General features: G+C 39.5%; 1 protein-coding gene across 4 annotated transcripts in view; it reads right to left on the bottom strand.

The window, feature by feature from the left end:
* Nucleotides 1–310: 310 nt before the first annotated feature.
* The window catches only part of RAB30 (RAB30, member RAS oncogene family), an 88,632-nt gene continuing 66,576 nt past the window's right edge, over nucleotides 311–22,366 (bottom strand). For 2 of the 4 annotated variants that reach the window (XM_005612006.4, XM_023644131.2), the window contains 3 exons: nucleotides 19,927–20,010; nucleotides 14,196–14,379; nucleotides 311–9,442 (listed from right to left, as the gene is read on the bottom strand). In XM_005612006.4, the coding sequence (XP_005612063.1) occupies nucleotides 9,192–9,442; nucleotides 14,196–14,379; nucleotides 19,927–20,010 (519 nt within the window). In that variant the 3' untranslated portion in view covers nucleotides 311–9,191. 4 annotated transcript variants of the gene reach the window in all.

Here is a 22,366-nt window from a genome sequence, read left to right as displayed (position 1 = left end):
TTTTCTCACCATTGGAAATAATTAGAATATAATTTTTACATCCTGAATATAACAGAGTACTCGTATTTAGTGTTATAATTGGAGGAGGCCTTAAAGATTATTCTAGCGCCTTATATTACAGAGGAGAAAACCATAGTACAAACAAGATATTAAATGATTTGTCCAAGGTCAGCCAGTTAGAGAATCGACATTCAAACTAAGGTCTCCCCATCCCCAAATCCAGAGCACATTTCACATCATGCTGAAGGACATTAGTGTACTTAAAACTTATTTGCATTTTACACATTTTGATAGCATATGATCCTCCAAATGTGGGCAACAGGAAATGTTTATTTATATACAAGTACATGGGAAAGCAATTTCCATTCATCTTTTTAAAAAATTCTGTACAAATAAAAAGTTATTAATACATTCATCCTTTTCACACAAAATACATTCTTTTTACTTTTACTCTCAGTATGAATTATTTCTTAATAAAAACTTAAGCTACAATAAACAGTCAGGTGGTTTGATGATTTGACAATCTTTTCTCATGAAGGAAAATCCAAACTTTAAAAGACAGTCAACATATAAAGAAAATTGTATGTTAAAAGTGTCCCTTCCTTGAATCCTAGAAAACTGAATGAGTACTCCTCTCCAGTACGATTTGTAGCTGTCCTTTAAAACGATGCAGAAGACGTTAAAAATTCTCTATGTAACGACAACTCAGTTTCTACAAGATTGAAGCAGTGTTCATGAAATTGATTATCATGTCTAAATGATAGGCTCAATGAAAACTTTTTATGGACATATTGGGGAGTTAGCCATTATTCAGGGGTCTCCTAACTGACCAGTTGATGTAAGATTATAAATTGCATCCTCTAAGTAGGATTTTAAGAAGTTCTCTTAAAGACAAATGACTTGATTTGCTAGACTAATTACTTTTAAGAAATGTGGAAACATATACCCACACAAAAAATGTGTACGCAAATATTCATAGCAGCATTATTTATAATAGCCAAAAAGTGGAAACCACCCAAATGTCCATCAACTGATGAATGGACAAATAAAATGTGGTATATACATACAAGGAATATTATTTAGCCATAGAAAGAATATATTGATTCATGCTACAACATGAAACTTGAAAACATTATGCTAAGTGAAAAAAGCCAGACAGGAAAGACCACATATTGTATAATTCTATTTATATGAAATGTCCAGGATAGGCAAATCTATAGAGACAGAGGGTAAGTTAGTGGTTGCCAGGTGCCGGGGTTGGAGGGGGGGTGACTACTAATGAGTACAGAGTTTCTTTGGGGATGAAAATGCTCTGGAGTTAGTGGTGATGATTGCACAACTTTGTGAAAATACTAAAAGACACTGAATTGTACACTTTAAAAAGGTGAACTGTATGGTGTGTGAATTATATCTTAATTTAAAAAAGAGAGATGCAACTTCTTTTAAAAATATTTTGTTCAGATTCCTGTTTCTTCTCCCCTCTTTTAAATGTTGATTGAAGTTTTCATACAATCGTCTTTCTACAGAATGTTTTCAGCTAATTACACTCAGGTCATCATGGGCTTATATTTCTAACAGGCTTTTTATTAAGCGAAAAAAAAATACATGAACACATAAGACACAACAGTGTATTGTTAATATCTGTATATTAACATTTAAAATAAGTATTATGCTTGTATTGAAGCTGCTGGTTAGATTTTATATACTGGTGTATTCAGATATTACTGAGAGCCTATGCGTAAAGTCAACAGCCAAATATTAAGAATTGAGTTCATAAGATATGATTAATATGTTTGTTAAAACTACGTGTATGTTAAAGATCCACGTTTTAAAGGAAAGAGATAGGAAAAGGAGGGAAATCAGGGATTCTCTAAGTCTTCATAAAACAGCTTCTCTAAATATTTTAACTAGCTGCTGAGAAGACCTCCAGAATTGTGTATTTTGCATTTTATTTCATCCCTATACTAAAAGTCATGCATTAAAGTATGTGCAACAATATATATGGGGCACACTTTTTCCCTTTAGATTATCAAAAATCTCTTCTTAACCCCTTCTTATCTAAAATTTTGAACAGAGTTATTTTGCTGAAAACAGCACCTTTACTCACACACTAGCTCAAATACACTCTGTAGCTCCCTTACATACCGTCAAAGGAGCTCCAAACATCTGGTATGTCTAGAGGACACTTCAATGAGCAGAAATTAGAAGCCAGCATTCCAGTCATTTCAAATTTTCTACAACAGAGACATGAAAGCCCCAACACGCCTTAAAGGGATAAGAGGATTAACAAAATACTTTTTTAAATAAATCAATTGGCAATCAATATCAAATAGCTTAGAAGAAAGCTCCACTAGCATTCTGCAATTGTATAGGACAAGAATATTTATTCCTAAAGATTACATTCCAGAAAGCAATATGTTTAGCAGCTGTTTTTCAGAGGGCTTATCAAGTTTTGCTATTGTTATTTAATCTAGGCATAACTGAGTAACCTTAAAAAAAAGCTGTGCACCAATCAACCAACTAGTGACAAATCCTAAACAGCCCAGCATCTTATCTTTTGTTATTCTGTACATGAATTTTTGCTTTATTAGGCATTTGGTACTCTGATTTTTATTTCAGAACTCAGTGCACAAGTAGAAAGGGAAAGAAATCCTGCTAAATTTGGGCGTTGGTAATTATGTCCATCAAATAATGTCATATATGAAATTAAATTCTAAAATCAGATGACAAAACAGGGATTTGTGACTCCATTTTTACCAAGAGGAGGAAACAAGAGCCACACAACCAGAATAATTCTTCAGAAGCAGACTTTGCTATCAATTATGTTACAACTAAAGAAGAAAAATACATGTATAATTGAAGAGTTAATCAACAGTACGATTATGATTTAATCTGATACCAATAAGAAGCTAAGAGTTTATAAATACTCAGCCTGACATTCTCCAAGGGAATAATTGTTAATTTTGATGAGCTTTTTCTGTCGTTAAAAAAAAATGAGGCAAAAGGGCAATAATAAATGGCAAACATGGCCCCTTTAAAAGGAGATAGGATCAACCCCAATTTTTCTTCCCATGGAGAATGGGATGAAGAAGAAAGAGGTTTAAATTGCACTGTGAGGTATTTCAGTAAGAAGGTTAAGTTTCCTGATAATGAGGAGTTTACAACCCTGGAATTGCCTACTGGGAGAGAGAGTGAGAGAGAATAGCTTTCCTGAAGTATGGAAAGTGAATAGCCTATTGGGTAACAGTAATGCCCAACGGCAGAAGGATACATAAAATAAGTGACTTCATTTTAAGGCCCTTTTCAGAAATGGAGCTCTTTTCTTCAAAGTCAAGAAGGGTTCTTTGTTTTGTCCTAAGGATCTATACTTAGACCATCCAAAGTCTGCTCTTAATCAAGGAGAAAAGAAGTAATATTTGAGTGCTGTTTACCAAGCACTGTACTTTCAATTTATCTCATCTAATTTTCATAATAATCCTAACAGGTAATATAAGTTTATCTCATAGATGAGGAAACTGATGCTATAGAGATTGTGCTTTGCATCAAGTCACAGCTAATTCGTGGCAGTACTAGAACTCTTCATACTCAGCCTAGTGTTGGCCCTGCCATACACCTCCCTACATCAAAGTGTCAAAGTCACCCACCAAGGATTCTATCAGGAACTAGAACACATCTCCAAAAATTCTGCTTTTACTCAGTGGCAAAGTAAAATTTTGACTCATGCATCTCAGGAAGTCAATTAAAGAAGAAGTGGCTAGCTTTTGTGCTCTGACCTCTTATCCAAAGGATTCAAAGTCTTACCCAATCTCAAGTATATTTCTTACCATATTGATGCAAGACCAATGAAGAGCCATCAGCTGGCAAGGATACAAGTTATTTTGCAGGTGGAATCATTTGGGTCACAGGCTTTGTTAGCAAATGCTGCTTATAGTTATCTCGGATTTTCAAATCACAGACTTGTGTCTTGTCACTTTCTACATGAAGTGAGTTGGCCTCAGTTCTTTTGAAATCATTCTCAGATCACGTTTTTTCAAGGGAATCAGACAAATGTCATTTTAGATTTTTCCAAAATAGATCTTGGGGACTGCTGTATGCCAGTGACCTGCTAGCCCATCTCTGATGGGAAGTGCAAATCTTTAGTCAGTATATTAATGGGATCTGTCACTGAAGATTCTGCTCTGCTAAAAAGGCCTATTGAAGCCCTGAAGAGACACCAATAATTCACTAAACTCAGCATGACCTATGTTTGGTTAAGTGATAAATACATAATTTCCATGATTTCATGTACCTTCTACTTTCTATTTTTAACTCAAGAACCAGTTTGTGTTTTCAACAGGTCACCAATGAATGAACTGACAAAGCCATCCCAGCCAAGGGCATAATGGTAAGCCTGTCTCTTGGCCTAACGAAATACAACCAACCTCCTCACTGGAGGGTGACATGCACTTTTGGCAGAAGGGCAAAACCTTTAAAAAGAAAAGTCATTAGCTGTGAGTCAATAGATATTTAATGGAACACATTATGAAAGGCAAAGTACTGCATCACAGAATTTTAAGTTAACAGGTCATCTGGTCCAACCCCCACTTAGTGCTGGGATCCTCTGCACATCATCTTTGCTGAGTTCTTATCTAGCCTCTGCTTGACAGAGACTATTACCCAAGGCAGCCCCTTCCATGGTGAATCAACTTCTTGAGAAAGTTCTCCCTGACATGGAGCCCAAATCTGTGGCCTTATGGCCTCTGTTCAGTGGGCCTCATTCCATCCCTTTGAACCAGAGTCTTACTCTAATGCACTAATTATATTCCTCTCTCTTCCCCAGGCTAAATGTCCCATAATCCTTCAAATATTCTTCAAACATCTTAAATTAAGTTCCTTCACCATCTTTGTTATGCCTCAATTTGTTTTTAGTTTCAAAGTATGGCTCTCAAAAATGACTATCATGCCAACATCATGGACTGAGGAACAGAGATGAAGCGTCATCACCCTCGTTCTAACACTACGACATTAATTAGCTATTTGAAGGGATGATGATTTCTGAGTTCAGTATGCTTCACACCCAGTGTGAAGACTGTAAGGAAGGCAGCTTTCCTTCCAAACACGAGTAGGCTCATGTCCCAGAAATGAAATCCAAAAAGAAGAAAGAGAAGAAAACACATCCCTCTCTTATTCCAAAATTAGTGTTCAACCATACTGCTTATGTGGAGTACATTTTGTCTGAAGCATGAGATACACGTTTTTTCACTGCTTTTAATTTTCAAGGTAACTCTCAAAAGTATTATTATAGTTGCATTAAAACACACCTGTCAGGACCTTGGTCATGGAAAGTAAGTAACCAGTTGCAGTCAAAAAAAAAAATTCTAGAAAAAAGAAATGGCAAACTCTAGAAGAGCTCTTTCAGAGAATAATAGGACAGTGATCCCTAAAGTACTTTATGACCTGAGATACACAGTTTTGCAGGATTAATAAATAGAAAATGTCTATCTTTAAAGCCATTGGTTTGGTTGTGGGAAAAAAAATGAAGTTTTTTTCTGATTATAATAAGGTGATACCTGATTCATGTGGCTTGGTTTATAAAAAAACAAGTTTTCACTTTAGTCAGAAGACCAATTCAAAATCACTTGCAACTGGTATTTATTCAGAATGATTCATTAACTGAAACTTGATGCTGGATCTGGAAGAATTATGGGATAGCTTAAAGGTTAAATGAGGCAAATCATTGCTCTAACACTGGAAGTCACTGGTGTCCTCCAAAGGCATCCATTCATGGACAGAAGAAGAAAGAAGAGGACTCCAGTCGTCTATGCACTTCTGCCTCCTCCCTCCAACAAGTCTAAACTGCTTAAAATAAATAATCCTAATCCAAATACCTTATTTTGGCCAGTATTTTTCACCATACCAAACTCTAAATCAGAAATTGACATATTGTCAAATCAATCCTTTCGACTTTCATTTTTAGTTATTTTCTTGCAACTTTACTCAGGAAGATATGCGAACACGAAATGACAAAAAGGGAAAAAGAAAAGCCAATGGCCTAAGCTAAGTAATCCACAGAATGGACAAATGGCCCAGTATAATCAAAATTAAATGTTAATAGAATTCAATAGATCTAATAAAAGTATAGGAAAGCAATAAAAAGCCTTGCATAGGTAAAGGAGAAAGCACAAAATCCTTTGAGGCTACAGTCTACACAAAGCCATAATAAAATATCATTAATATCAGTAAGCTATATGATTTCACAGATTCTCCCAAACCCGACTCCTTGCCATGAATACGATGTATTTTCATTGGAAATTGAAAAAAAAATTACCATATATTTAGTAACTTTATTAAAAGAAGAAAAAGATAATACCAAAAATGGAAGCAGACATGGATTCTGGTAGTCTTTGAGTCAGATCAAGTCAAACTGAATTATGAGAAAGCAACTCTCTTTTTCATCCACCACTAAAAGAGAATTCATTTTTATTTAAGAAGGCTCACGTTAGCAAATATTGCCATGACAATAAGAACTAGTAGAAAGCCCAACAAGTTTCGGTCCTGGCCTGGGTTAAGATGACCACATTTCATTAGTATCCTTTCTCAAGTTCTGTTTGAGAAATTTCTCTTTAACCAGAAAAGCTCCTCTTGGCACTAAGTTGTTTATTCAACTAACATTTATCAAGCACCTACGATATTGTCAAGGATTGTTCTCAAACTTGAGATACAACAGTGAACAAGTGTCCACAAGGCCTAACCTGGAATTTGCACAACTAAGGGGAAAAAATGAAAGCAAGCCCTACATTCTCCTGTGTCCCCACTGATGGGCCATGGAGGGGTGACTATAAGTTACAGGAAGGCTGGGAGGAGTAACAGGGAAGAAAGGGGCCAGGGGCAGAGCCTTCTAATCCCCTTCTGAGAGTGGCCAAAGTAGACAGAGAAGGCTGAGCCCTGGGAATAAGAATTTCAGAATGCAAGAGTGGTCCTAGAAGCTGTTATTTTATGACAAAATTTGTCCAGTCTAACAAAGTCCCATCCTCTATGTTCACAAAGCAGCTTTATTTTCAACACACTTGCTGCCGTGAGACAAAGCTGGGCCATGATGTGCTGGGAACATTAGATTTATCATCTTTCATTTAGGGCAAAAATCCAAACTTAAGGACATTTCCTCACAGTTTAAAAAGAGAAGTTCTTCTGCCCACCTTGATCAACTTGTTTTCTGAATACCTTTAGTTGCTGGCTCAGTGAGGAAGAAGGGGAGGGAAAGGCAACGATTATAAATTATTTTGGTTGGTGTTTATGAAAACGATGTTTCTCTCCTGTAGAGATAGATTCTAAAATAAAAACAATTCAAACTTCTGGGAAATCTTTCCCTTACCCACAGGATCAGGACAGACACAGTGAGGCCAACCTAAAGTATCAGTCCATTGAACAATACATATAATTCCCAGGTGCAAGAGATTGGTCACTCTGAAATGTGCTAGAGAAATGCTAGAAATGCTGTATCAAGATCATGTCTCTATATGACTCACTTCTTTAAAATTAAATAGCTTTCAAAGATCAACACAGCAGGGTGGAGACTGCCACCATCTACAGCAACAGGGAAATTACATATCATCTCCTAATTCAATTCTCATCCATCCGTTATGCTAAGCAGCAAGCTACAGAAACATCTGACAGCATGAACAGCATACAGGTTTAATTATTTTCCCAATTTGCATTTATATCAGTAAACAAATTAGAAGGTATCAAAGTATGGCACTGAAGAAACAGTAACACATATTCAGCAGCATGTCTTCCATTTTGAGTCCTGTTTTAAAATTGGCTATGTAAAGGCATATACATCTCCATCTGAATTGGAGATTTGCAGCAACACATGCATATAAGGAAGGGAGAGAGTTTAGGAGGAAAGCAGGAAGAGACCAGGAAAGAGAGAGAGAAAAAGAAAAAGAAACAGGAAAGAATGTATGGTCATGAGTCTGAGAGTAACGTTACTACAAGAAGGAGGTGACAAACGACTACTCAACCTGCTTCCACAAGCAGAATTTTTCTAAGGTTATCATTGAAGATACAAAAATGGTTCGTGAGACTTCATCTGATGCTATTCTCACTTATCATACTAAAAACATCTACAAAAGCCTAAGCCTTGGTCTGTCCAAGATGGATAGTACCAGGAAGTAAAAGGTGCGACCTGCTACCAAGGACTGTTCTCTGCTTGATCTCTGCACTGCAGTCCGTTAATCCACAGTATTTTGGTCAGATCTGGTCTGTTTCCTCACACGACTCATAATGTCTTAGAGCTAATCTTTTATATTGGAATCTCATCAGACCATTGGGTTTTTTTCATTTTTCAAACTTTTTTGTTTACTTACAGGGCAGGAAAGATGAGAAAATAGAAGAAGGTGGTAGAGATTTAGAGGGGAACATAAAAGGAAAGTATTCTTTTTTCCAACACACCCACCCTAGAAAAGGTAGTAATGAGACTTTGAGAAAGAGTGCTGATTCATAGACGTCCCTTATTTTTTTTTTATTTCTATGTAATACATTTAAGGACATCAATGTACTAAAACGTTTGGTCTGTGATAGAGTGGAATCATTAGCACCAAAAGGAGTCATGGAGCTTGGATATATTATTAAAACAATGACTGTTACTGTTGGTGATGGGTAAAGGTTTCATTTCATTTTTACATCCCAAAGTTCTTGAAAGTGCCTGTGGACAAGAGAAATAACACTTTTGAAAATCTCCATGGGGTCGTCAATATGCACCACAGAGACAGGACTTGGCCTTCCCAGTTTTGGTTTGTCTGGTAGACAAGAAAACCAGGGCCCCCAGAAGCCCTAAAGAACAGCCCCTTCATGCACCCACTGACGTGCAGGAGGGAACCCTACAGTACATTTCCCCCTGGGCTGTGCTCAGGAATGCGCTTTTACTTGCTTTTTTAAAAAAACAAAAGCAACATGCTCTGCAGATCATGGAGCGCCTAGTGCAAATTTTCTCCTTGCTCCGACTCCAGACTGCAAAAGGGTGAAACCATTATATGTTCTGCTAATGCTGGCCTGTGGACAAGGCCCTTGGCCTGCCATGCTTTGTAAGCTCAGGAGCCCACAGGAGTCAGAAGGTCCGAGAGCGGGAACCACAGTCATAGCCACATCTCCCTAGCAATTCGTGGCCCATCAGGGCAGCTGCTGATTCCTTTTGTTTCTCTTTGCCTCAGCCTTTAGTTGAAATTACAACAAGTCAAATAGCTAATGCTTTTCCCTTCTCCTGGTAAGGGTGAGGATACATTGTTCACAAGTGTGTTCTGCCTGGCTTCACTGATGAGGCGGCACGCCAAGTCAAGGAAGAGTTTCTCCACGTTATCGGATTCCTTGGCTGAGGTCTCCAGATAATACATGTCCTGAGCTTCTGAGAATTCTTCAGCTCTCTGCTGGGAGACCTCTCTCCTTTCGGCCAGATCAATCTTGTTGCCTAAAACAGGAGTAAATCAAAGAAGGAATCATCATTTGACTTTTGGCAGGCTCAAAAGAATCAAAATTCAATTCCATATCTGAAGTCAAACCAGACAGATGGGCGAGTAAAGCAAAGCAAATGTGACTGTGATCACTGGAATGTTTATTTTTAAAATATTAGTGCCATTTGTAATGGCAAAGAACTGGAAACAACCCAAATGTCCATCAGTGGGGGTGTTGGCTGAATAAACTATGGTGCATCTAAAGTTATTTGGAGTTATTTGCCACTGTAAAAAGCAATGAGGAATATCTCTCTATGCTGCCATGGAATGAGACACTAGGATATATTAAAGTGGAATAAAGCAAAGTAGAAAAAAGTGTATATAATACACTACTGTTCATCTACGAAAAAGGGATGAAGAAAATACACACGCACATTTTATTTGCTTATTTTTTCAATGGGAAAATAAACCAAAATCTTAATTTTAAAGATAATGCTTACCCATGAAAGGAACAAGGTTGGGGGATGGGCAGGAATAGAAACTAGACCTCTCTAAATATACTTCGTTTTATAGATGTGACTTCAGAATCTTATAAATGTTTTACATAATTATACAATTAATTAGAATTATACAATTAATACGAAATTAAATTTGAAAAGCAATTCCTAAAATTGAAAGCAAAATTAAACAAATGAGGCTGTTTATCATGAAGTAGCATAACCACACAGAGAGGAACTATTTTAAGTGAGTTTAAGATACAGCCATTTAACCAGGCATCGCCAGTGGTATACACCCTAAGGACAAAAAGAACTGAAGGAAAAAATCTTGACCCACTGCAGTGATCATCTTGTCAGTGGCAGTGTTGGTACTGTTATTCCAAGGCTGCTATATGTGGATAAGGGGATAAAGCAAATGAGCAATTATGCGGGTGTCACTGGGACTGTGATTTTTGGCATGGGAAAAAGGAAATACAGATATAAGATTAATGAGGTGAAGCATAATTTCTTCAGTCCTGAATTATAAATGGAAATATCAGTGTGAATAATTCATGGTGTATTTTATCTTTAAAAGATTTTCTACGTCTCTTCTCCCAGAAACCTGACAAAGGCAATATGTCAACTGTGTTACTTGGCAACCTTGCTTATGGTAAAAGTGACCCCTGATTGATAAATTCCATCTGGCCTGAGAATTTTATGTATGAATTATAAATATCTAGTGGAAAGCCATAACTTTGGGCTTCCCTGAGTGTGGCAATTCTTCACCTGAAGAGATCCTGAAAGTTAGGACTATGGAGTTGTTACAAGGGAAATTGGCTCCTATGGAGCATTGAGGCTTCTAGGCCAGGACAGATCCTGCACTTGCCTGAAGTGAGCCTTTTTCCGTCCCACTTGAACTGTCCGGGAGGTCCTGGACAGCTATGTGGATTGCTACAAGGACTACTTCCACTGAAGAGGAATGGCTGATGCTGACCTGCTCTTGAGCCACGTTTCCTGTCCTGTATCCTTCTACGTGAACATGATGCCAAGAGTGGCCTCTGGTACTCTTGTGAGTCAAATGTTTAGTAGAGCCTAGTAAGACAATCCCTTGCGGACACTACAGAATTCACTGCACGCACACACACACTAGTTCTGTCCACTGAAAGGCCTAAAAGCAATGACCCATCCACTAGTAAGGAGGATTCCTATCACCTAGGTTATAGTCTCTAAATACAGCTTTCCATTAAAGAGAAACAGTGCTTCTTGAAGAAACGGCTAATTCCAGGTTTGAGATAGGAAATGCACAAGTGTGCCTGGAACACTTCCACCAGAAAGCAAGAACATTATCAAAGATTCCATGTCATGTCAAAAGGACTCAGGAGCCCATTTGAAGAAGCTCCACTGTGAAAGCTGGAATAATTGAAGCATCATAATAATAATTGCAAGGGACTGGAATACATCAAACATATTGAAATTTATAATGATATCCAAAATATAAACAAACTTTAATAGTTTTAGAAGACATTAGGGAACAAACTCATTACTTTGAAAAGTAGTAAATAAAAAAGAAAAAATCAGGCAATTTTTATTGACTGTCCTATGAGAACTATCTTTCAGAATGCCAATTATAAGGTATTTTTGCTAAAAAGAGAAACAAACAGGGGCTGGCCCCATGGCCGAGTGGTTAAGTTCGCGCGCTCCGCTGCAGGCGGCCCACTGTTTCGTTGGTTCGAATCCTGGGTGTGGTCATGGCACTGCTCATCAAACCACACTGAGGCAGCATCCCACATACCACAACTAGAAGGAGCCACAATGAAGAATATACAACTATGTACCGGGGGGGCTTTGGGGAGAAAAAAAAAAAAAAAGAAAAACAAACAAAAACTGAATCTAACCAGCCTATAGATTTACCTACAAATCTGCAAGAAAAACAAGTGATAGAGAAATATGTCAAATGACACCACAGGAGTGAAATAACAAAATTCAGACTGGAAAACTCTATAGGACAAACAAATGCTTTAAACAAATAAATTCCAAGGGAGAAAAAATGGAGAGATAACCTACAGATAAAAGGAGAATTAAAGGACATAAAAATCAATTACAACATAAGGATCTTATTTGGATCTTGATTTGAACAAAATTTTTAAAAATGTATGAGTCAATCAAGGACAGTTTGAACACTGTCTAAATTTTTGATGCTATTAAAGAATTAATATTTTTTAGGTGTGAAAATGGCATTGTGGTTAGGTTCTTTTTTTAAAAGAAAATATTATCTTTTAGAGATATACACTGAAATATTGAAAGATGAATTAATACGACATCTAGGATTTGCTTTAAAATAATCTGAAGGGGAGGGCAGACAATAGATGGGGAACAGATAAAATAAGATTGGCCATGAGTTGATAATTGTTGAAGCTGAGAGATGTGTACATAGGGGCTCATTATACTGTTTTCTCTACTTTTGCTTATGTTTGAAATTTTACATAATAAAAAGTTTAAAAAAAAACAAGCCAAGTGCCTCTTTCACACTGAAATGACTAATTATCTCCCCTCAAATCTTCATTCAGCTTTCTTAGATAGAATCCCAGGGAGTCATGCTTTAACTCAAGTTCTCAAGGGCTTTCTGTGAAACAGAAAGAAAGCCCAAGTCCAGAGTGGGGGCTTCCAATGCTTCATGGCAAAGGTTCTCCAGTGTGCAAGAGGGTTTCCAGGACTGGGCATGGAGCACTAGCTCAGAGAGAGGCAAATACCTAATCCAGTGGCCAGAAGGAAAAGTCCAGCAATTTGCTACAAAGCAGCACATTACAGTTGAACAAACACAGGATTTGGAGTCAATGTTAGATGCTGTGCAACCTTCAGCAAAGAACTGCACCTCTCTGAATTTTGGTTTCCTCAACTGTAAATTAGGGATCATGACATATAAAGTTCCTTGTATGATTCCTGGCACACATATCCTAGCTATAATGCTTACCATAAAATGTTTACTTAGGGGCCGGCCTGCTGGCATAGTGGTTAAGTTCACATGCTTCACTTTGGAGGTCCACAGGTTTAGATCCCAGGCACAGACCTACACACGGCTCATCAAGCCATGCTTGGCAGGATCCCATATATAAAACAATAGAGGAAGACTGCCACAGATGTTAGCCTAGGGACAGTCTTCCTCAAGCAAAAAGAAGAAAGAATGGCAATGGATGTTAGCTCAGGGCCAATCTTCCTCACACACAAAAAAGAAAGTTTACTTAGCTTACTGTTAACCATAATTTGTAACTTCACAAGGTTTCTGAGTTTTTCTACCCTAATTTCTAAAATTCAGGTCTTGCTAGAATATACATCAATTGTTCTTTCCTGGGGAGAGAACTTTTTTTTTTTTAAAGATTGGCACCTGGGCTAACATCTGTTACCAATCTTCTTTTTTTTTCCCTTCTTCTCCCTAAAGCCCCCCAGTACATAGCTGTATATTCCAGTTGTGAGTGCCTCTGGTTGTGCTATGTGGGACGCCACCTCAGCGTGGGTTGATGAGCAGTGCCATGTCTGCACCCAGGACCTGAACCGGTGAAACCCTGGGCCACTGAAGCGGAGTGCACGAACTTAACCACTCAGCCACGGGGCCGGCCCCTGGAAGAAAACATCTTAACAACAATATATTATTAACATTTTTCCATCACCACTAGAGGTGTTTTTAAGGATCTGGTCCATTTCATTGCAATTCCATTTTTAATGGGTGTATGTGTCACCATAGAAAATCATGAGTTGTTTTCTGCTTTTCCCTCTAACTAAACAGAGGTTCTACCCTCCAAGATGAAACAAACTGCAGAATTGCCTTTAGTGCATTCTTTATGAAAATCAGAATTTCTCAAATCAGCATAAATGTAAGAAGAGAAATAATAAACCAAAGTACATTTTTTAGGCAATAAGCAATTGCTTCAATAATGAATTCTGTATCAACCTAAGACATATATTTACTTCTAGACCAGCAGTGTCCGTGATCTCATAATTAGATTTTTAAAAATGTTTAGCAGCCCACATAACTTTCATGGCAGTCCATCTTCTTCCCTAGAGCCTGCACTGATAAAAAATCAATCAGTGATATTTTCTCCTTTACTTTTCTAAACCATTACCATGGGATAGGACCTATTTCATTTTCTCTTCAGTTGCAGAAGAACTGAATATTGACTACATGAATTATATAGCTGTACACTATATTCTTGGAAGGCACCAAGGCACAAGGCTTTGTGTGATTATAAATTCTCTGATGCCCATAAATCAATTTCCCTCCTCGTTAGTGCTTACTTACCCACTAGCACAGTGATGACCTTGTTGCTAGCATATTGTTCTATCTCCCGCAGCCACTCGGGAAGGCAACGGAAGGATTCCTCACAGGTTATGTCATAGGTGAGGATCAAGGCATTGGCGCTTCGGTAGTAACTCTGGGTAATGGACCGAAATCTCTCTTGACCTGCTGTGTCCCAGATCTGAAGCTGTAAAGGCGTAAGAGAAGCATCAGGTTGCAGAAGCAGGAAAGAAAGCAAGCATTGTCTTACTTTAGTTTAGAAATGGGAGCAAATAATTTCATGGTTATTTTTCTGCCCTAAAAATAAAGCACTTCAAGTTTTTTTAATTTGTTGATTGTGTCTCGTTTAGGAGAGGGGCTTACTTTGCTTTTTGTTTTTTTCTTTGTTAGATTATTTAAGAGTTTCCCCTTTATTCTTAAAAAAAACACACACACACAAAAACATACCAAATATTTATCATGTGCCAAGTTCTATTCTAAGCACTTTACATGTAATAACTCACTTAATCTTCATAACTCTATGAGGTAGGTACTATTACTATATCCATTAATCACTTGAGGAAACTGAGGCACAGAGAGATTAATTAACTTGCTCAGCATCTCACAGCCAGTATATCCCAGAGTCCATGCTCTTAACCACAATGTATTATAAAAGTCGGGATACATCGCAAGCTGTCATTTTGTGATTATTGGCATTTCAGTCAGCAACTGGAGAGGGAGAAAATCCATCTTCACTACCTTTTCCAGTTCAAATTCAAACGACTATATTAAGGCACTATCTTTGTTAATGAAAATAGGAACAATGCCACGGCAGACAGAGAAAATAATTTTCTTCCACTACTTTCAAACCCTGTGACCTTGGGCAAGTCACTTAATCTCTTTGGGCTTCAGTGGTTTCTTTACAAAAAATGATTAATACTATGAAACCTGCTGAAAGTTCACATTTTCTGAAGTCATCTACCAGTTCTAAGACCTAATAACTGATGGTTCTAATAACAACGAAGGCAGAACACTTCTTGCTTCTCCCTGAATTTCCCCGCACAGAGCAGAAGCCAACAGGAAGAGAACTGTTCTCCAGAGAGATCGCTGTGTGGAACGAATCAGAAGGACTGAGAAATAACATCAACAATAGTAATAATCTTCCCTTCTAACTGCATAAATTTGACATGTCACAAGGTGCATTCACCCCCACTAAAGGAACATCGTTTCCTCAGGGAAGGTCTTCTGGAACCTTCAGACTCGGGCAGGTTCCCCATCCTCTACCCCCCACATATTCTCTCCTGCAACCCACCCTGTAATTGTCCCTCACAGCGCCTGACGTCTTTGAATTATTTATTTATTTGTACTAATTTGTTTAATAGCTGTCTTCCTCACTAAACTGAAAGTTTCATGAGGGAGGAAGTTGGGGTTCATTTTACTCACAGGTGTATCCTGGGCACCAAGTAGAGTGTCTGGCAAAAAGTAAATATTCAAATATTTATTGATGGTCTCATTTAACCCCTTTAACATCCCAGTCAGGGAGGCAAGTTTACGCCCCCTGCTTCATTAACAGGCAACCCCATCTCCTCACTGGCCGCTCACGAGGCTGGGACCCAGACTCCAGGCCTTTCTTATTGCCAGCTGAGGACTCATTCCAGGCCATCATGCTGCCTTTGCCCCGGAAACTGATTTAAATATACACCTGCATCCAAAGAGGATGAGGCAGTTGGTGTCACCCTCTGCTCATACCAGTTTAGCTGAAACTGATGAGTGACCGGCAGTCCCTGCCACCAACAGCGGCACACAGGCTCTCCTTTGATTTGAAGCTGCAGCTGCTCTTCGATGATGCACATGAAAGTCTGTGCATGCTGAAGGCCACCATACAGATGTTAGGGCTTCTGCTGGGACAAAAGCTATTTCTCTGCTCTGCCTCAAACCTAGGGACGCGGTTCCCCTCTGCCAAGATGTGCCTTAGAATAACAGACTATTGTCTGAATGCCACACTGAGCCTCTAAAAACACTTGTGGTTGGAGTGAATCCTGTCAATCATTAGAAACCAGCATGTTCTCATGACTGGCACATCCTGAGAACAGCTTTGAGAATGAAAATCACTGAAATATTTTCTAGAATAGTGATTGTATGGCCTTGCCAAGATGTGTGCTGCTTTCTCATAGAAGGCTGCCTGTTTCTAGCTTTATAGTTGATTCTTGAGGATATCTGTATTCCACTGCCCTTATCATTCAATCTGGTTTCGTCATTCTTTCTGCATTTCCTTTGCTCCTTTTCAGCATTTACAGGTCATTAATATATGCAGAGTGTTGTGCTAAGCACAAGGAGAATACAAACATGAATAAAACACGACCCCTGATCTCAAAGAGCTCACAGTCTATAGGGAGGACAGTCACAGTTAACTAACCATAAGAAAATACAAGATATCCTACTAAAGAGGCACCAGCAGGAGAAAGAGTCTCCTAGTGTTAGTCTCTTGCCAGTCACTATGTTCTCAATACCACAGCCATGGTCTTTCTTACCCTCTCACCTCCAGCACACACTACTCTGTTCATCTACTCTCTTCTTTGCACCACTACTCACACCTCTATTGCCATACCATCATAATAACCTACTGCAATCACTGGTTTACTAGTGTGTCTCCTTGCTAGACAGTTCTTTGAGGTAAGGGCTGTCTGTTATTTAACCCTATACCACCAGTGCCTTCCTAATACAGTACCTGGGTACGTGGTGGACACATTTGAATGACAGCTAACTGAATGAACAAAAGATATGGACTCACAAAGGAAGAATTAATTCTATGCGATGATTAGTAGGGTATTAAAGAAGGTTTCATAGATAAAATGTTTGAGCCAGATGATAGCAAGTTCCTTGGGAGCAAACACGTTTTACTTAACACAGTACTTGGCACAAAGCATCTACTATAACAGAGGATGGACGAATAAATGGATGGAGGAATGGTCAAATGAGCAAATATATGTGCATACTTTTAAGACTTTCTTATCTATGCAATACATACCAGATTCGAGAGAAATCCAGCAAATCTTCTATTTCTAATATGATTAGTCTCCTAAGGTTAAAATGTAGTTTGAGCTTAGAGTTTTGCTTATTACTCATTAATTTATGATTGACTAAAAAAAAAAAAATCAATGGATACAAGAAAATTCTATATATGTTTTAATTCTATTTTCTGCCCGTCATAATACAGGCCACTTTAAGAGAGGGGCCTCTTCCTCAACTTTGCCTTTACTGACCTGGCACTAAGCCTTAATAGCTACTAACGTCTTACTAATACCTTTCATCCCCTGCCTTCAATCCTGGAGCCATCCTAGAAACCCTCCAGGAAAGAGGAGGCTGAGGGGGTGATGAGAAGTCAGGAGAGAGATCCAGGTTCTAGTCCTGCCCTGGCACTCGCGTGGCAGATGATCCTGTACAAACCACCAGTGGATTCTCTTTTCCATTGCCTCTATGGGGCTCTGAGAAAGCCTGCAAACTGCTAGCAAGAAGACTTCAACGTCACCAAGAAGAGGCATTCACCAAATGTTAAAGAATGAGGACAACAATAAGACAACTGTTTCCTTGGTGAAGCCTGAGCAGCTCTGCCCTCTTCTACTGAAGGACTGAGAAGTTGCTCTTCATGTGTCCAAGTGTTAATGAGGCCCTTGGATTAATGTGGTTGAAGAGGGTCACTTTGTATCTTGAATCTACATATATGGCTAGAAAGAACCACAGGTGAATTAATTAGGACTGGATTTAGGAGATTAGCAACACTCACTTCTCATAGATTAAGGTCTAGAGGCCTAAAGCCACGACGGGGACAGGAGCTGTACCAACACAAGAGGAGGAAGATAGAAACCTTGCTCTTGGAGAGCCTGTGGTCTCATGGTGGAGTCAGATGTTATTAAAAAACAAAATGGATTTTAGCTGAGTGTAATAAGCACTTAAAAATGAGGTTATGGTTCACAGAAAATGGAATAAATATAATACCTACACCCAGGGATTCAGGAAAGAAAAACGAGCCAGTTCTTTCACAGTGGCCACCATTTCTTATCCACATCTATTCATTCCCAGTGCCTAGCACACGGTAGGCACTAATATTTCTGGTCAAAGGAATGAACTCCCACACATACATGTATATAAATGAGAAACTCAAACATTTGGAAGTAAAATGCCTGAACCAGTATTTATCTTTACTCCACTCCTCGGGATGACAATCACTTCCACTCTGCTGGAACAATAGAAAGCTACCAGTGGCTCTTCCCACCAACACCTCTTGGGGCCACACTCCTGTGTCCTTCCCATCCCCGCATCCTAGCTCCTTCTCCCCACCCCAACGCACTACTTTTCTGAGCTTTTCAGTTGGCATTTACGTGAATTTTACACTCTGCTTTTGTTTTCCAGGGCCCCCAGCTCTCCATCACCATCATTTTGGGTGTAGATGTGTCTACAGTAAGGAATCACTTTGAGGAGTCAGGGCTGGAAGAGACGCTGGGAGAGCTTCTGCCCCCACTCAGGAGCCTCATCCTAAACACTTCTCTGTGGGCCTATGAAATGCCGCAAAAGCACCTGGAGCTCCTCTGCCCTTGCCAAGGCATTCGAAGGCAGGAGCACACGTACACATGGGAGAAGGGTACAAATGACGCGGACTCAAACTTGGGATGCTTAGGTTGGAATCTAGCTGGAACCCTGATGCCACAGTTTTCACTGTGCTGCTAATGCCAGGGTCATCGCTTCTTTCCATGGGCCTCAGCTCTGAATGATCTGAGAGTGGAATTTCACAAACTCTGAGGGGCAGGTAGACCACCGTGCCAAAGATCAGTCTCTCTACCCTCCTTCCACATGATTCAGTCTCACTTCACATTTCTTCCCATCACCTTCTTCCTTTCCTTGCTCCAAGGGGACAGGCCTATTGTGCCTTCATTCCTCTCTTCTCTCACGGCAGAGGAGACCCAGGGAGGCAGCGGGTGCCCTGACTCAGTAAACTGGTTCAGATCCTGCCTACCTTCCTAACTGTTTAGCCATGGACAAATAAGTCACTCAACCTCTCTGAAACCTATAAAATGAAGACAATTTACCACTTACCTCACAGGGTTCACAGTAAGGATTAAGTTAAATATGACAGCACATGTAAAAGCACCTAGCAGAGGGACTGCCACATATTAGGCCCTGGATAAAAACTACCTCCCTTCACCTGTTGCTGGACATACCATAGTTCTTACAGGTACCAAACCATCCAGAGGCCACAAAGGGGAAGAGAGAGATCATGGATCCCTCCTGGGCCCCTCATTTAGTATTTCTCTCTTCCTAGGGATAGGGGTAGGGTGGGAGAGACAGGATGACTCTAGTAAATGATTCATATAACTGAATGACCCACAACAAACAGAGGAATCAGGAGGCTCTCTCCTGGGGCTGCTGTTCAGAAGAGGTAGCACTGCTTATTGGCCCAACTCAGATGATCCCAAAAAGAAATTTCTTCCTTTTTTTCCATCACCTCTGATGGGACAGGAGACAGGACCAACTTGCCTGAGCCCTTCTCTCTCTGTCTTCCCATCTGTAAACACATCATCCACAACCTCTTCCTGCCCCCATAAAGGAAAGAGAAGAATTCTGTTTGGAAATAAACTGCCAGGGCCGAGTATATCATTTTCAATAAGGGTTTCAATGAGGAGATTAAATAAATGTTAGGAAAATACTACTTCTTCTCACACAGCACAATGAGAGCCTTACTGAACACTTTGCATCTTACCTTCACTTTTTCACCATTAATCTCCACTGTCTTAATCATAAAATCAACTCCAATTGTGGCTCCTTGACCTGGGGGGAAAAGACCCTACGGAAGAAATAATGGAAAATAACAATTAAGCCAATCTTTCAATTAAATGACATTCTCCTCCCTGTCTCCCATCAGTACCCATTGCCAGCCCCTTCTTTTGGCTGAGTTAACTAGGAGAAAAGAGAACTCTGTTTAGTGTCCTAGGAGCCCTGTTTAACTTAACTTTGCACGTATGTTTTGAGGGGAGGAGAGAGAAGCGAGGAAGGGGAGGGAGAAATGCTTGAAAGAAGAAGAAAGAAAGGGAAAGGGGGAGAAGGACAGAGAAGCTGAAGGGAGAGAACTGGGAAGGGGCAGGGGGATCTGATGTCAAAGAATGAAACAGAAAAATCAGACACAAGGATACAACCGAGGAGCACAAAGCCACAGGGATGAGATCAAGACTGTGAGAACGAGGGCAAAACAGACAGGCGCTGTAAAAGAGGCAAAATCAAGGAAGATTAAAACTGGTTATCAGGCTAGGGCATAGACAGCCACGGGGTGGACAGCCAATATGAAAAAACAAATAAGCACTCAGTACGAGAAGTATGAATGAGACAGCGAAGCTTTTGAATTTCCCTCTGCCCTGAGGGTGACAACTATTTTCCTCAGTGCAATGGTACCAAACATACATAATTTCATGAGATCAGGGTCAATGACACTGGGAAAATAATCAAGGAAAATAAAATCACTCAGGGAGAAAATATAGTAGAAATAGTGCTAAATCAGGAGGCAGTAGCCTTAGGATCTCTGTGTGATCTCAGGCAAACCAGTTCCCCTCTCTGGGCTCAAATTCAATAAATTTGAGGCTGACGCATTTCAAAACAAAAACCCAGCTTTACCTCAAACCGAAAGCTGAACTAGAAAGATAAGATTTTAGCAAAATTACATGTATAATGTAATTTACTGTTACATAATATTTCCTGTAAGCTTAGGGAGGGAATTGGAGGTAGTAGTTCTATCAAGAACGAACTCCTCACCTCGTTTCTCTTTCCACTTCACTTATATTCCAGAATTTCCAGAAATTAAAGTAAAAGAGACTCTATTAGCTCTAGCAGCTAAGACTGGGGCATCTTTAATTAAGTCCATTCCCTAGCAAGAGAGTTCTTTAATTAAAATTTGAACTTAAAAGACTGAGCTTCAAACCAATAAAAATGTTCCAGTGCACGTCTGCAAAAGATGTAAATATAAACATTCATAACTTTACTTACAAATATTGAATCAATTTTCTTCTATTTTGGTTTGGCTCAAACACAAGGCTGCCAAGCTTGAAGTTTATAGCTCCAGCTGTTTCTCAGTCTAACAAATGCCAAAAAATAAAACAAATCCTCCCCAATGTCTCCCCCATCATTTTGTTCCCCAACTCCTTAGGCCTCAAGAACAGCTGAATCCAATTCATTTTAACTGTCTATTAAATAACAAACAAACATAATCCTGTCTATGAAATATGAACTTTGGGGGCAGTTGAGGGACTGGGAGGGGTAAAAAGTAGATAAAAGAGAACAATAAGAGGTGGTGTGCTTATTGGTAAAAATCAGTGTTCAAAAACAAGCACTTTTACCTCTAATAACAAGGTTTGTTTTAAAAGAGAAAAGCCAGATTTCTATGGTCTCAGAGCTTAGAACATGCAGAAGATAAAAATGATCAGGCTGAAAACCAGGAGACCTAGGTTCTAATGCTAGCCTTGCCACTAACATGACACAAAAGGCTAACAAGTCATTTCATCCCTCACATCTGAGTTTTTCATGTGTGAAAGGAGAGTAGTGGGCAGAATAAGCTCTAAGGGATCTTTCAGTAATAAGACAAGGTCAAGGGCAACTTTTGACACAGGGACTGAAAACTTCTCTACATCTCTGCAGTCTTGTCCTCCTGCCAAAAGCAGAAAAGATGACTAACGTAAAGTGGAAGTAAAACCAGTTGGAGTTTCCAACATAACGCCATGGTGGTTGACTGAGCCCAGATGCCTGTTAGCTTGCTACTTTTGATTTCAACCAGGCCAAGGCTTAGTAAAAAGCACGTGCTCATTATCACGGGAAAAACCTTGGCATTTCCAAAGGTGCCCATGCCCTGAAGCTGTTTGTGTTATCCAATCTGCCTCTCCCGTTTTCCACAGAACCACAGACTGGCAGAGCTCGAAGGGGCCTTGGAGATCACCAGGCCCCTCATGTGCAGCAGAGAGGCAGGGAGCCCCTCCCTCATCACATGATCAGCCTCGGGCAGAGCCAGGACTAGGACCTGTGTCTCGGCTCTCGGGCCAGTGTTCTTTCCATGGCACCAGGTTGCCCTGCGCCTTAGAGAGAGGAGCTACTCTCAACTTTCCCAACTGGCACCTTATGAAAATGCATGATAATCCTGAAAAGGATGCCATTCATATTCT

The sequence above is a fragment of the Equus caballus genome, chromosome 7 (assembly GCF_041296265.1).
Source record: "Equus caballus isolate H_3958 breed thoroughbred chromosome 7, TB-T2T, whole genome shotgun sequence".
NCBI lineage: Eukaryota > Metazoa > Chordata > Mammalia > Perissodactyla > Equidae > Equus > Equus caballus.
This window is presented reverse-complemented; position numbering and strand designations above follow the sequence as displayed.